This window comes from Cystoisospora suis (genome assembly GCF_002600585.1).
Source record: "Cystoisospora suis strain Wien I chromosome Unknown contig_111, whole genome shotgun sequence".
In the NCBI taxonomy this organism is placed as follows: Eukaryota; Apicomplexa; class Conoidasida; order Eucoccidiorida; family Sarcocystidae; genus Cystoisospora; species Cystoisospora suis.
The window spans coordinates 562-14342 of NW_027152913.1; the positions used below are offsets into that span (position 1 = coordinate 562).

At 48.3% G+C, this 13781-nt stretch overlaps 2 protein-coding genes across 2 annotated transcripts in view; both read left to right on the top strand.

The window, feature by feature from the left end:
• Window positions 1–586: 586 nt before the first annotated feature.
• Window positions 587–9700, top strand: CSUI_000239 (ulk kinase). The gene is made up of 6 exons (XM_068060473.1): window positions 587–654; window positions 1500–1605; window positions 2494–2620; window positions 3290–3371; window positions 4414–4507; window positions 7404–9700. Exons 2-6 carry the CDS (start codon window positions 1525–1527, stop codon window positions 7524–7526), a joined length of 507 nt encoding a protein of 168 aa, XP_067927534.1. The 5' UTR covers window positions 587–654; window positions 1500–1524; the 3' UTR covers window positions 7527–9700.
• A 709-nt stretch (window positions 9701–10409) lies between these two features.
• The window catches only part of CSUI_000240 (subtilisin sub11), a 6073-nt gene continuing 2701 nt past the window's right edge, over window positions 10410–13781 (top strand). The window contains exons 1-3 of the mRNA XM_068060474.1: window positions 10410–12321; window positions 12745–12905; window positions 13222–13571. Of these exons, the coding sequence (XP_067927535.1) occupies window positions 10857–12321; window positions 12745–12905; window positions 13222–13571 (1976 nt within the window). The 5' untranslated portion in view covers window positions 10410–10856. The remainder of the gene's footprint in view (window positions 12322–12744; window positions 12906–13221; window positions 13572–13781) is intronic.

Genomic DNA, 13781 nt, shown 5'->3' on the forward strand with positions numbered 1-13781 from the left:
GTTTGCGTGTATCGACCTATGTATGTCTGTGTCTTTAGTCAATTTATCTATCCAGTCTCAATCAATCTACAGTCTTTCGGTTTATCTTTACTGTGTCGTACCACCGGGGAGGCAGAAAACTTGTAGGCCTGAAGGGGGCGATGGCTGTTTATCTTTCTATACAGTGAAACTCCTGTATATGAAGAAGCTCGCATATCTTTACTCTTTGTATTCTTTCCTTGGTCGTTCCTATTCTTCAAGAGGATTTCATGTTCACTTTCATACCTATATTGCATGTGTGAGGTCTGACTGCTATCTCTCTCGTCGTAGGCGAGTAAAGACAAGGGGGTGCCACCTCTATACATGAATATGTATGTATATATGAATATTGATGTATGAGTGAATGAGTGGGTATGTATGTATAGGTCTGAATATGTATGTACGTATGTATATATATGTACGTATTCAGATATGAATGTGTACGTATGAACATGTATATATATGAACAGGTATATTTATGTGAGAGAGAGCAAGTGACTGGGAGGACGACATGCATATCATAAGTATATCATTGTGTTCTGTTGTTTTCTCCCGTTGATGCCTTTAGATTCCTGAGTGCGGATACCTTACGGACCTTTGCGGCTCCCCTCATTACATCTCTCCGGAGCTTATCAGGTAGCTTGACAGTGAGAAGACACTCAAGAAGAAGAAAGACAGTCTAGATGTGAAGGAGATGCGTGTGTGTGGAGTCGCATAAAGCCCCCCTCCAGAATGAAAGAAGGAACGCATGATGATGTCTTGCTCTTGCATTGGTATCTACAAATCAAGAAGCAGCTGTATACGTCAACGTGAACTGAATGAATGACGGCATGTGACCTACAAGGCACCTAATCTCTTTTCGAAAATTTCTCCACGTCTTGTCTATACCTAGAGAAGAAAGAGAAAGAAGTTCGTTCGACAAGGCGAAGATGTTTCTTCGTAACCCTACTTTTTCTATGTATTTGTATAGGTAGCATTCCTTCAATACACCCGCTGACTTCTGAGCTCTCTTCAGATAGCTTTAGTCGTTGTATGATGAGATGACGAGACCACGGTAGAGACAAAAGAGACAGATACTATAAGGCTATTCATTCTACCAGTTTCCCTGAGGAGTTCCTTGTGTTTGTTGTTCTCTAGAAGAAGTTTCTTCTCTTCTTCTGCAGTTGATGATACACGGGCCAGATAGCTACCAAGATAGAAGAGAAGGAAGGAAAGAAAAAATGGAAGAAAGAAAGAAAGACAACGGCAGGAGGAGAGTGGAGGGACATGTATAGAATCTTCTGCTTTTGTTTCACCCCCCTGTTAGCTTTTTCTTGTTGGCCTTGTCTTCGCCTTCTTTTTATTTGATTCGCTTCACCTATATGACGGACGTATAGAATCTCCTTCGTCTCCCCGGATTCCTTTTCTTCTCCTTGCTGCTATCGTTGTCTTTCTTTCATTCTTTTCATCTTTTCTTGGTATGTTTTCTTCACTATCTTCAGCAAGAGATATGGAGCTGGAGTAGATATGTGGGCCTTTGGAGTGATGATCTATCTCATGCTCTTCGGCCGTTATCCTTTCGAGGGTGCGAAGGCAGGACAGATTGCGGTAAGAAGGAGTCACCGGGGGGGCTGAGCTGAGCTGATTTTTAGCCGGGCTTTCAAGGCTTACATCTCTAGACACTGCTCCTCTTCATCTCTCTCTCTCTTTCTTTTTCTTTCTGTCTCTCGTTCTCTATATATTCATGTATAGATAGATAGATAGATGTGTAGTGCTCATCCAAGTGTACGGATTAGGAGCTGCTTTTTGGAGTTGATTCGCTTAGGCTGAGGAGAAGGAGTATCTATCGTATGGGAAAAACATGGAGGTTTGAGATTTTCATAGGCAAAGGGAAGACGAAGAAGAAAATAGATCGGCTGCTGTGATGGCATAAACCAGCAGTTATAAGGAGGCCTTCTCGCTGCAGAGACACCTGGAAAGCCAGCCATGTTTCCTTCTGTAAGGTTAGAGATAGATACAACCCGAAAAGCACAAGGATGTACATATGATGGATGGTTGCATGTATCGATGGGTGCTCAGGTAGACAGATAGATAGACCACAATGGTAGATAGGTAGACAAATCGATTAAAGACATATAGGTCAATTATAGATAGGTAGATAGATAGATCGTTACAGGTAAGTAAGTACATCAAAGATAGATAGACAGATGGAGATATAAGAGAAAGTTCATGTGTTCAGAGGGGTCTGGCATCATATATATATATATAGGTGCATCATATGGAGAGCCGTAGACTGTTGTTCTAGGGCTATGTACATCGAGCGGTATATGCGCGAGAGCGGTAGTCGTGTGTTGTATTGCTACATTCTAATTTCTGGAATGGTTTCTTTCTACCTTCTCTCGTTCACAGATATTCTAGTTGATTGCATGCGTGTGAATTCGTCTCTTTTCCTTTTGTCGTGGATAATGATATGTGTGTTTTTCTTTGTGTATTTAGAGAGAAGTTCAGAATAAACAACTTGACTGGACCAGCAAAGAATGTTTACATCTAACAGAATGCTGCATCGATTTCCTTAGTCGACTTCTCGATCGAAATCAGAAGACGCGTCTTACCGCTGCACAAGGTGAGATCCCTTGCACTCCTCTATACATCCTTTCTTTGGTTTCTCTCTCTCTCTCTGTTTCGTTGCGTGATCTCAAGTGTATGTTCATCGCTGTCTCTCTCTCCTGTCGTTTCCTCTCTATGTACTTGTAGGCTCTCATGTGGGGTGTGTCTGTATCGTGTACCTTCACGGTTTGAAGATTGGTGTATTGACTGGTGTATAATATACAGCGCCGCAGACTATCGCATATTCATAGATGTATAGAGAAGTATGCACATGTTCATGTAGGACCAAGTGTGTTTGATATAGCCAAGTCACTTAGCAGCTATAGATTGTCTTTCGAAAGACCCTACAGGTATCTATACAGAGATATGTCTGCGCACAGGTGTGAATATATCCTAGTATTAATATAGCCATGCCTACCTGTGTCTAGTCTTGTGTATGAGCTACTATCTATCGCATGTAAGGGTCGCCTCCCCCTCTCCTACGGTGTCCATCACCCAAGCATATATCTATACATTCACGACGTTCATCACCCCTGCATATGTACATGTTTATTTCTCTATGAATCTGTGTATCTATATATATACACACATACCCGTGTGTCTATAGATGCGTTTGTCCCTGGGTATGCGGGTAGTAGGCTCATGGTTACCTTGTCATCTTCATTGTCTTCGTATGTTTCGACAGCCCTTCGACATCCTTGGATTTCCTCCTCATCACCTTTGAAGCAGCTCTCGGTTATCAACCGTGAAACTCTAGAACTTGCTAGGTACGTCTCTGGACTTCTTTCTGTTTCACTTCTCTTAACTGACATACATCCATTCCTGCCTATCTCATGCATTCTCTGTGGACAGGTTGCATAAGGTTCTGTGACCCGTTGTTTTCACCTAGGGAGTGTGATGTATGTGTGAGAAGCCATCTTTTGCCTCTTGAAGCTTGTCTATCGTGTAGCCGCCTTCTCACGATATGCATGCAATTACTCCCTGCATTCACTTCATTCCATCCCGGTAGTGTCGTCGAGACACTTGGGCTCGTTGTCTTCAGCAGCAGTATGGAAGTCACTAAATGAAGAGGATAAGAGAGAAACCGGATCACTCCTTTATCTCATGTGTGAAGGAGCTTTACATGTCTTTGCTAAGAGGTAGAAATGACTGTTTTAACCATGGACGTAGATAGTTAGTTACGTATGACGGGACAAACGGCATCACAGAAATGTAGAGAAATCAAGAGAAAAAGAAAACGAAGTAGGAGGTCGTTTTTTTGTATCTCTCTCTCTCTCTTTCTCTACTGTATGTACACTCTCTTTCCCTCTCTCATTGACTTCGTCTCACTTCACTGTCATTGCATGCTGATTCAACGACTGTGTGATTCTCGTAGTTTTTTTTTCTCTCCACGGAACTAATCGCGAATTCCCCCTCTCTCTCCACCTTGCCCTGCCGCCAACTCGAGCAGCTGTCTGTTTCTTTTTTTTCTCTACTGATCGCCTCCTTCAGGAGCCGAGTTTGTCATGGTCGAAATGTGAATCAGAGACTCGTCCTGTATGTGGTTTCCAACCTATACGTAGATCAATCGTATATCTGGGTCTGCTTGTATATCTCTATCCCTATGCCTCTCTCTTTCTGCATATCATAGAGCCAGATAGATTTGTATAGTATACAGGCCTGTGCACTCGGCATTCACTCTTGTCTTTGAAAGTTTCTCTTCTTTTCTTTCCTTAAAAATATCATTGAGCTTTTGCTTTTTTCCTTTGGCTGCTCCCCCCCCCTGGCATGCGCCTTATCGCAACCCGTCGCCGTTTTTCGGGGCTGCAGGCGTTTGTCGGTGGATTCTGAACACATCGGGGGATCACGAGTTGCCGCACGGGTCAACTCGAAGATGGCCATGGCAGATAAAGAATTTCGGAAGGTAATAGAAGAAGAAGAAGAAGGATGGGAGAAGATCGAAGAAGATAAAAAAGAGAGAGGTTCTGGTCATTCTCGTATATTATACAGTATTTGAGAGCGTGATGAGTTCGTCCCACCTAACACAAGCATCCGTCTTCCTCTCCTTTCACCCAATGTGTGAGAAACATCGAGATTATAAAGTGGAACAGAGTCATAAGATGACGTCAGCTCGTGGTGTGGAGCGACAAAAGGAACCATATATAGGCAGAGTGTATGTGATATAGCTAGCCAGCTAGCTTGTTTGGACCGATTGGATGGACGGAGGGCGAAGGGCCCGGGGCAGATGGGACAGGGGACTGCGGTGACTTTGACGATTGACTAGAGGAGTCATGTCGTATGTGTATCCGAGGATCGTTCAAGCGATAGTCGGGAAAATCTCTGGTACATGGATGTCCGCAGATGTCCGTGTTCAGTGTCTTTATTAGGTTGGTTCTCTCTGTCTTTGCAAATGCTCTGGTCTTCGGTTGCATGGCCCCACTTCATGTGTAGTGATTTCGGTGTGTATTTAGATTAAGATCTGTGTTTAGGTGTGGGGTGTCTGGTAAACACAGTTGGTGACAGTTAAGGGATAGCCGATCATATCCATCTGTATGTGGGTCTCGCAGTGTGTTGTAACCTGAGTTTAGCTAGTTAGCATTGGATGCCTTTCATGTCTATGTGAAAAAAGAGGTAGTGGCACTTCAGTCAAGAAGAAGAATAAGGAGAGAGAGATGTGGGAAACATGTGTATAGACACTTCCGTGGGACAAGCGTGTAGTTTAACTACATAAAATCTTCTCAGCCAACACTTGTAGGCAGTCAAATGTAAGATACGGAGATACGGCGGTTTTAACCACATACATGGAAAGGAATATTGAGAACTTCGCGAAGTGGGAAGAGATGAGCGAGCCATACACCTTCAAGTAGCATAGGATTCAGAAGAACCGTTTTAACTGCCGGAGAGTTTTACGTGGTACTCTTGAAGAGAAGGGGGACTGTATGTACTGAGCGACAGAAGCGATGTATGAAGAACGGGGGGAGAGATGTCTATGTGTAGTAGTAGCTTTTTGTAGACATTAGAGGAGTTTTTCGCAGTTCCAGTCATCGCACACCTTGGACACTTGGAAGGCCGAGTGTGGAGCAGACAGAGGGAGTCTCAAGGAGCCAGGCAAAAAAGGGGCTGAGGCCCCCTGGGTTCACGTGGAGAGAGTTTTTTCTCGTATTCGGACGGACTCGATCATATTATGTGGTATCGCGCGGCTAGGTGATCTTGTTTTCGTTTTGTGTGTTTGCTTCAACAGCCAGTTGACTATTCCGTTCTGAATGATGAAAACGGCTTGTTGTGATGTGGCTCTTTGCATGCATGGAGGTACCAGAGGATGAGAGGAAGGGGGGGACTCTCCTATTCTTTTTTTTTTTCTCTGGAGTGTTCGTCTGTCTATCATGGAAGCGGGAGTGGAATGTATATACATGGTGGCTGGCACCGCTGCTGTAAGAGTTCCCCCTATTACTATTACTGCTACTAGTACGCGTTCTATCACTGTTAGAGTTTTGCGGAGTGCTATGGAGATGAGAGAGAGTACGTCATGTACATGTCAGTAGGCAACGTTAGTAACGCACGCTTCAGACACATTCATTCTTCATTCTACTCGTGGGATTGTTGTGGGATTCTTTGTTTCCTCGGTGGGTGTCTTGTCTGCAGGGCAGGAGTAGTGGTCGGCGGATCTCAGTATCGGAAAGTCAAATATCGGGGGTCTCTAGATAGAGCTTACACGTCACCTCCAGCTTAGGTCCTTCTATCAGGTACAGAGCAGACGGAGGCGGTAGCGAAAGGCCAGTGAAGTCTCCGACTACAGAAAAAGTATCTTCATACATGGCACATTTTGCGTGGTTCTTGAGTCTTCAGACTTCCTTTACAATCGCACATGCCGTTGTGGGTGTCAAAAGATTCTTTATTTTAAGGCAGACTTGCATCCATCCGTCCTTCTTTGAATCTGTAGATCTGTTTTCGAGTCTAGAACGCAAAGGCCCAGGGTATGATGGGTAGTGGTGATGCATGTCTCACATGGATAGCGAACCAGAGACATTCTGCCAAAGACAAATAGAGGAGTGTCAAAGGTTTAGTTTTTAGAGCTGAGAAGGAAGGTGGCTGGGAAGGTAAACCCATAGAGCTATTCGCAGGGACACGAATACAATAGACATCTGTTGTTTTTTCTCGTATAGCGTTCTACCCTTATTTTCTATCATGATGCACTTGGAGAGAGGTCGGGGAGAAAGTCTGGACAGATTCCTTTCCTAATTCAGTTGTCCTTTCAGCTTTCTGTAGCTATCTTCTTGAGTGTGTTTCATAGAAGATATGTTGTTCAAAACCTGAGAGGGACTCGACCTCCGAGCGGTTTCTCTACGTCCTTGTACCGACTTAAGTCAAAGCCAAACAGCACAGAGTGATGTATGGAATTACAGTCTCACGAAGTCCTACTGGAACGAGGGTGTGATAGTGAAAACTGTCTCTCGGAGTTGTGTGTGTCTTGCTGTGTCTAGCTCATTAAGCTTAGTATATGTTTCATACCCGTGCTCGTGGGTGTAGTGTTGTATCTGATGAAGGCACACACACGCAGTCAGCGTTTTCGCCAGCAGACTCTACTCCTCGGCAAATCGTTCTCTCGATTCTTAACACACAGCAGTCGTCGCTCCGGGTCGTCTATCTATGACTGTTGTTCTTCATCGGATTCTCGCTGCCTGGGTGTTTGAGCAACAGCGTAGAAGGCTTGTGGAAGAAGCTCATCTTTCGATGATCACGAGCAAGAGATTTCTAACCACCTCGTGTTTTTTTCTCGGTCTGGATCGCGTTTGTTCTTTGCGTATTCTTCTTCTTTTCAGACGACTGGGTGGCTTCACTCGTGCGAACAAGAGCTTGGTACAGGCGCATTCCTATTTCGTCTCTGTCGGTCTCTTGTAGGCTCCCGGGATGGATGCCTGAGGGACCGTTACCGAGATATGTAGATCTTCTTTGGGCAAACACTTTTTCTGCACGTGTGTGTAGTACGCCTATTTTTCACAATAGTTACTTGCTTAGGCTTTTTAGTCGTCGCTCTTTATATGGGCTGTCGCCGTTGAGTGTCACGTTGTCTTGGCTTTTTCGCTAGTAGTTTCCTTTCCACGCATGTAAACTGGGGCATTGCCCTGAGCTTCACATGTTTCTCCTAGGTCATGCGTGTGATGCCCTTTGTCAATTTCGAGGCATCTTTTTCCTCACTGGGAGATGGCGCCCCTCTGATGGAGAAGCTACCACTTGCTTCCTGAGATGAATAGAGTCTTCCCTTCTGTCGTCACAACTCGCACGTTTTCTCTGCCCTAGTAGTAGTTTGTATTTTTTCGCGTTTTTTTTGTCTCCGTGAATGGCTGGTTTGGCCTTGCTTTCCACTTGGCACTTCGCCCTTGATAGCTAGGTTATTCTTCTTCTGCCTTGTTTCTTCGTAACTCTTTTTGCCTCTATTCTTCATTACTCTCCATCCGTATCATTGGCATGTAAAGAAATGGAACAGTAGGGAAAGCAGCGAAGCACGAGATACCAGAAAAGCTGAAAGCTTGGTTGTTTGCACGTGCAGCTGGATCTCTCAGAACAAAGTAGTAAGGCGGTGCAGCTTGTTTTTGATAGTATCTCGGCTATAGACCGTCCGGTGTACTACTATTGCTGCTGTTGATATGCAAAGTACTTAAACTGAAGGGGACGGAGACAGAGCGTGTCAGTGACAGCAAAGGAGACGGGCAATAGGAACGGAGACAACTTCCGGGAGTGAGTGATGCTGCGCGTTACTTGCACTGAAATACTCGTCTTGTCAGTCTGCAAAAGTCGAAGAAATGGATTGGGAAAGTGTCTCATCTGTCTCTTCGTGGGGTTTGTCTTGTTGGTCTTTTTTTCTAAACTTTTTGTCACGACCGCGGGATGTCGGGGGGGTTGGGTTGTTTTCTCTATCGGAGAGAACGGAAGAGCAAGCGCCCCTGCCTTCGGGAACTGGCGCGGACGTGTCACAAAAGTGTCGAGGACTTGCAAACGGAACCGGATGGTGGGATGATCTTTAGAAGGATGGTGATTCAGTGTCGCTTACTACTGGCTGGTGGTTAGAACTCGTTAGGGGGTGGACGGTGTTCGCCGAAGTGTCGCGTTTTTGACATTCCCTCTCGCTCCAGCTTTTTTTTTTTCTATCAGCGGCGGGCTAAGGCATTGCTCCTAGAAGGGACGCGAAAGTGTGTCACACAGTTCTTTCGCGTGGAGAGGGGCTCCAGCCGTCTCCACCTTTTTTTTTCTATCAGCGGCGGGCTAAGGCATTGCTCCTAGAAGGGACGCGAAAGTGTGCCACACAGTTATTTCGCGTGGAGAGGGGCTCCAGCCGTCTACAAGAGGGAGAGAGAGAAAAAAAGGGTCCAGTCGAGGAGCCGACACAAGAGCACGCCCTGAAACCTTGGTGTCTTGTTCGCTCTTCTTGACCAGGTGGCAGCGCGCCAAGCAAACCTAAGCCGGGTGGGTGGTACCGCACAGTTGACGACCCAGTTTGAGTACGTCATTATCAGTATGTGTTTTGTGGAGGGATCGTTTCACCGCGCGGTTGTGCAGCTGCAAGCTAGTCCGCTCGAGCTCAAACAGAAAAACTGCATGCTGTCAGCGGGCATCTCCAGGTTAGTTGTGAACGCAGCACGCGATGTTAGTAGCGTCGCCAAATGGCCCTATCCTGAAGAGAGGAGATGTAGAGGGACTGCGGGTTTCTGCGCCACTCGGCGCCCTGTTGTGCAGCTGTTCATTGCGTTCGGCGTGACGAATTAGTCGTGACGTAAAGAGGGCAAGGCCACCGAAGCGAGGAATGCCGAACGAAAGTACCAGTCGGACTCCGGAAGACGGATCGTGTAGGTTTGAACTGCGCGCTGGACTGTTTTTCGTGATCCAGGCCCTGCTGAATTGCGGGTGCTAGGTATCGGCTGTCTTCGTGTTCTTGGTACTTGAACAGCACTGATAGCTGTCTCTTGTCCGACTTCCTTAGTGCCGTGTTTATTCGTTATCGCTCGCAGGGGGGAAAGGCAACCACTGCCGTTCCAGAACTCGTCAGGAAGGCGGGCGGGGGGTTTGTTGAACTGTACCAAGCAATTTTTTGTACACGCCACTTGTGATTTCTTGTCAAGGCTGCACAAAACAGAGTTCCGCTGTGAACGCAGCGCTGTGCTGGACGTGCACATGGCAGCTTGCTTTACAACTTTGTTTCCGTGTTGCAATGCCTTCTCCCGACGTGGACACATCGCGGGCACTAAAAATTTCAACCGTGCTGGCAATCCTAGCAGGTGAAGCTAATGCTGTTTCTGCCTGGTGCGGTCAGCGAAGCGAGGTTAGCGACGCTTTCGCCGCCATGACGCAGTTTTGGAATGGAACAGCGTTGAAAATGTAGTCCAAGGACCTACTCCTGAGCCGGCGATCGTTGAACGGCCGCCCGGTGTTGTGCCGTCGTGATATCTAGAGTGTCGCAGAGCAACTCGGGAACAAGTGGGATACGCCGGCCAGATTCTTGCCTAAACAAGCACTGGAAGACTGACTCAAGTCCCTCACCGTTGCTACACGTGGAACTGGGCCGAACTGCGGCGCTCCTCTGGTTTTCCAGACACTGGCGACCAGAAAACGGCTAAGTAGCGTGGACGTCGCCATCCAGAATCCAGAGCGGCGTTACGAACCAGCCCCCTGCTATGCACGATTGTACGTACAAAAACGCCACCAGTCAGCCTCGCCATGGGACACGGCAGCTGCCATCGCCACGTTTTTTGGACGTCGAACTCTTCGCCGACTCGGGCCAGCTGCTTACCTGCCTGTCTCTTGAGCGTAGTTCAGCTGCAAACGGACCTAATAGCTTCTCGTCGGTATCGAAGTGTGTGTCTCGGGGAAGATAGCTTTTCGTCCCACTGCTTATCCAGGTAACTCCATTGTGTACCGGACTGAAACTGCCTGCCGCGACCGGCGGAGTCTTATTTAACGGGTGTTTTCTCACCTCCATGCAGCGAGAGCCGTTGGCTCAGGCTGAGATCACGCGCGCCACCGTGATCGATATCGTGGCAGTGACTTTTTCCCTTTTCGCAGAGGGACGAGACTGTCCAGAGGGCCACAATAATGCTGGGCTAATCTCTGCCGGTCTCGGAACTCGGACCTTGCACTCACTAGGAGCGGAACGCTGATGAGTGATCTGCATACGCCCTGCCAGATAGAGGTGTCTATATTCTCGACACGGCTTGCGACCGCCCAAAAACTCTCTTCGACTTACATAATCCGATGTTTACGGCTTCGGCAGACTCCGTCCTATGCCCCGACTTCACGGGTCCATGTCCGGAGTTTTGGAAAGACAACTTCCTGATCCACGGGTGTTCACGGGGTGGTCCAGTCTAACTTCCTTTCCTCCTTGCTCTCCTCAAACGTTTATGCCCGGGGAACAGGCCGGCACTGGCCCGGCCATATCGCCGGCACAATGCAGCCGACGCCAGCTGACCCGGGGCAAGTTGTGGAAACTGACAGTTGGCCCTCCCCCGCACAGACGGACACTGCTTGTGTTACTGCTACTCACTTCTTTCGCTTTCGCGGCGGCTCACGGGATTGTCGGTCCACTCCGTGGTGGCGGGCAGCGCCAACCTGATGAGTGGGAGGACAATGAAGATGGGGCTGCTGCCGATAATCTCCGTCCTCCACTTCCTGAAGCAGATGCACCCCGCTTTGACACTGCCGCTGTCGACAGCAAGCCAGACTTCCGTCCGCGCGAATTGGATTTGAACAGCAAGACCATCAGTGGTGACGCGAAAAACTATCCTCCGGCAGCAGACGATGCCGGCAATGGCGGGAGCGGAGACAGCAATCACCTGTCAGATGAGGCCCTAGAGGGAGCCTCGGCTGGGGCGCTCCCAACCCCTAATTTTGGTTCTGTTGTAGGCGGACTCTCGGAACACCTCCCGAGTTTCCCCCTCGTCAACGCGCGAAATGACAAAAAGAGAGCAGAAGAAAACAGACTGTGTGTGATGGGGTCCAGCGGCAACTGCACGGGCGCGCCAACACCCACAGAAATGCTGGGCTTTCTGAATGAAGGCACTGAGTGGATCCTTACGCCGACAGCTACTGTGTTGCAAAGCATCGGAAAAACAGTGGACAAGGTGTTCCGTGGATTCGTCCTCCGCAATGCGCGAGTATTGCCTAACTACCGGCGGAACGTTATCATCTCGTACAGGGATTTCAAGCCCTTCATGCTACTCGAGATGCTTGCGCAGAGGAATCGGTTTCTTCAGCAACTTTCCACATTTTTTTCGTCTCTACAGCCCATCCGTTCCATCTACCTTCGGAACCTTGGAATGGAGATCTTTGAGCTTCCTGACTTGCTCGGCCTTGGGGAGTTCATGAAGGCCGCTCTGGGCCTAAGACAGTACGTGGACCATGTCTTCGAAGACCAGGAAGTGACCGATTTTGATGATGAGTTGCGCTCTGCAGAAAGCGTCCCTCAGACAGGGGATAACAATGAGAGCAGTTCCACCGGTAGAAAGCAAGAAACACTTGGACAGGACGACTGCAGCTTGTTCGGCCCCAGCGGTGCACAACCCAATGTCGTCGCGCACGAAGAGTGTCTCAGGCGCACTCAGGAGCAGGAGAAAAAAGAGGAAGGGGCTCCCTCACGTCGTCTGCAGGTCATGCCAAACGACCCCTTCACCTGGAAGCAGTGGCCATTCAGCGACTCTGGTCCATCACGTTGGGGAACTGAGGCTCCCCGGGCGTGGGAGCTCTGGACGGGTAAGCGAGCAAACCAGTTGCTAAACTCCGGTGTGTGAATGCCAAGAAAAAGCAACTCCATCTCTTTTTCGTGAGCCATCGATTTCGTGGCTCACACGGGGCGGTGTTTGACACCGCAACGAAGTATCCTCCAGCGTTGACGTGACAACTGTCGGATACTCACGTGACAAACTACCCGAACGCGGCACCAAAGCCGCCTGGAGAGGGCTACACGCCCTGTCACATCTTAGAGGTTCCCTCCTACTCAGACTACTTTTTGCATGACCGAACATGGACGCCAAACACATCGCAGGGCTTCAGACGTAAGTTTCCTTCAAAGCCGGGCCGAGGTATCAGAAGTCGAAAGGTGGGTTAGCTGGCCAGACGTTCTACCGTTCCGCCGCGAAAGCAGATGTGGAATCGAGTTTCCTGATGGTTGTACAGGCGCAACCCTGAAGGAAAAGGTAACGGTCGCAGTCATTGATAGCGGAGTTGACTACAACCACCCTGATCTCCGGAATATGATCTGGCGTAACACCGACGAAATATGCAACAATGGTATTGACGATGATAGGAACGGCCTCGTTGACGACTGTCTTGGATGGGTGAGTTCTGGTCACTGGCCGAAGTCGGCTCTTCACTCCTTGCCCGTGCAGTCTGAACAGCACCCTCTTACATGCTATCCTTGAGAAAAAGAGCAAGGCGCATGTCAATCGTCGGGCTCACCACAACGACGCGTTGCGGCTTCTTCGACTTGGTGTGGCACCGGAGGTCTCGGCCGAGGCTCGGGACAGTTGGACAACCTGAAGGGAATGAAAGCTCCTGCAGGTTGTCCGGAGCCTGACTACCGGGCACTTTCTGGAACTCTGTCGATGTGAGAGAAAGAAATAAGACTACGTGTACCTTTCACCGTCTATGCAGGATTTCATTAACGGAGATAATGATCCGGACGATGACAACGGCCACGGAACAGCGTCTGCAGGGATCATTGCCGCCGAGCCAAACAACCACATTGGAATGGCAGGTATCTGCTGGGGTTGTAACATTATGATTCTCAAGGCACTGAACAAGGATATAAAAGGGACGGTCAGCAGCTTTGCCCGGGCAATAGACTACGCTCTCGGCAAGGGTGTCAAGATTTCAAACAATAGCTACGGAGGGCGAGGTAGCGGTTTCCAAGGACTCCAGCAGGCGGTTGAACGCGCGAGAGCTGCCGGAATGATTTTTGTTGCAGCAGCAGGCAACTACAATGGCAACAATGACAATGATAAGTGAGAAAACTGAAGAAATATACGGTCTGCTTCATTCAGTCTGCGTTAGGTCCGCTTCAGACTCAGCACTTGAAGCATTCGTCTGCGGTGTACGGCGGCTGTATTGTGACGGTCCAAAGGTAGGAAAATCCTTGTCGGGTAATTATCGTCGTGCGTGAACGTCTTTAGTGTTATGCCTCGAAGGATACCAGATTATCCCGATTTTATTAC

What these genes read in the sequence shown, in the direction of transcription:
- CSUI_000239 (XM_068060473.1), top strand. Translation starts at nt 1,525, where the DNA reads ATGTGGGCCTTTGGAGTGATGATCTATCTCATGCTCTTCGGCCGTTAT. An exon ending in CGAAGGCAGGACAGATTGCG is followed by an intron (nt 1,606 to 2,493) that starts GTAAGAAGGAGT and finishes TTGTGTATTTAG; the next exon opens with AGAGAAGTTCAGAATAAACA. An exon ending in CAGATAAAGAATTTCGGAAG is followed by an intron (nt 4,508 to 7,403) that starts GTAATAGAAGAA and finishes TCTTCTTTTCAG; the next exon opens with ACGACTGGGTGGCTTCACTC.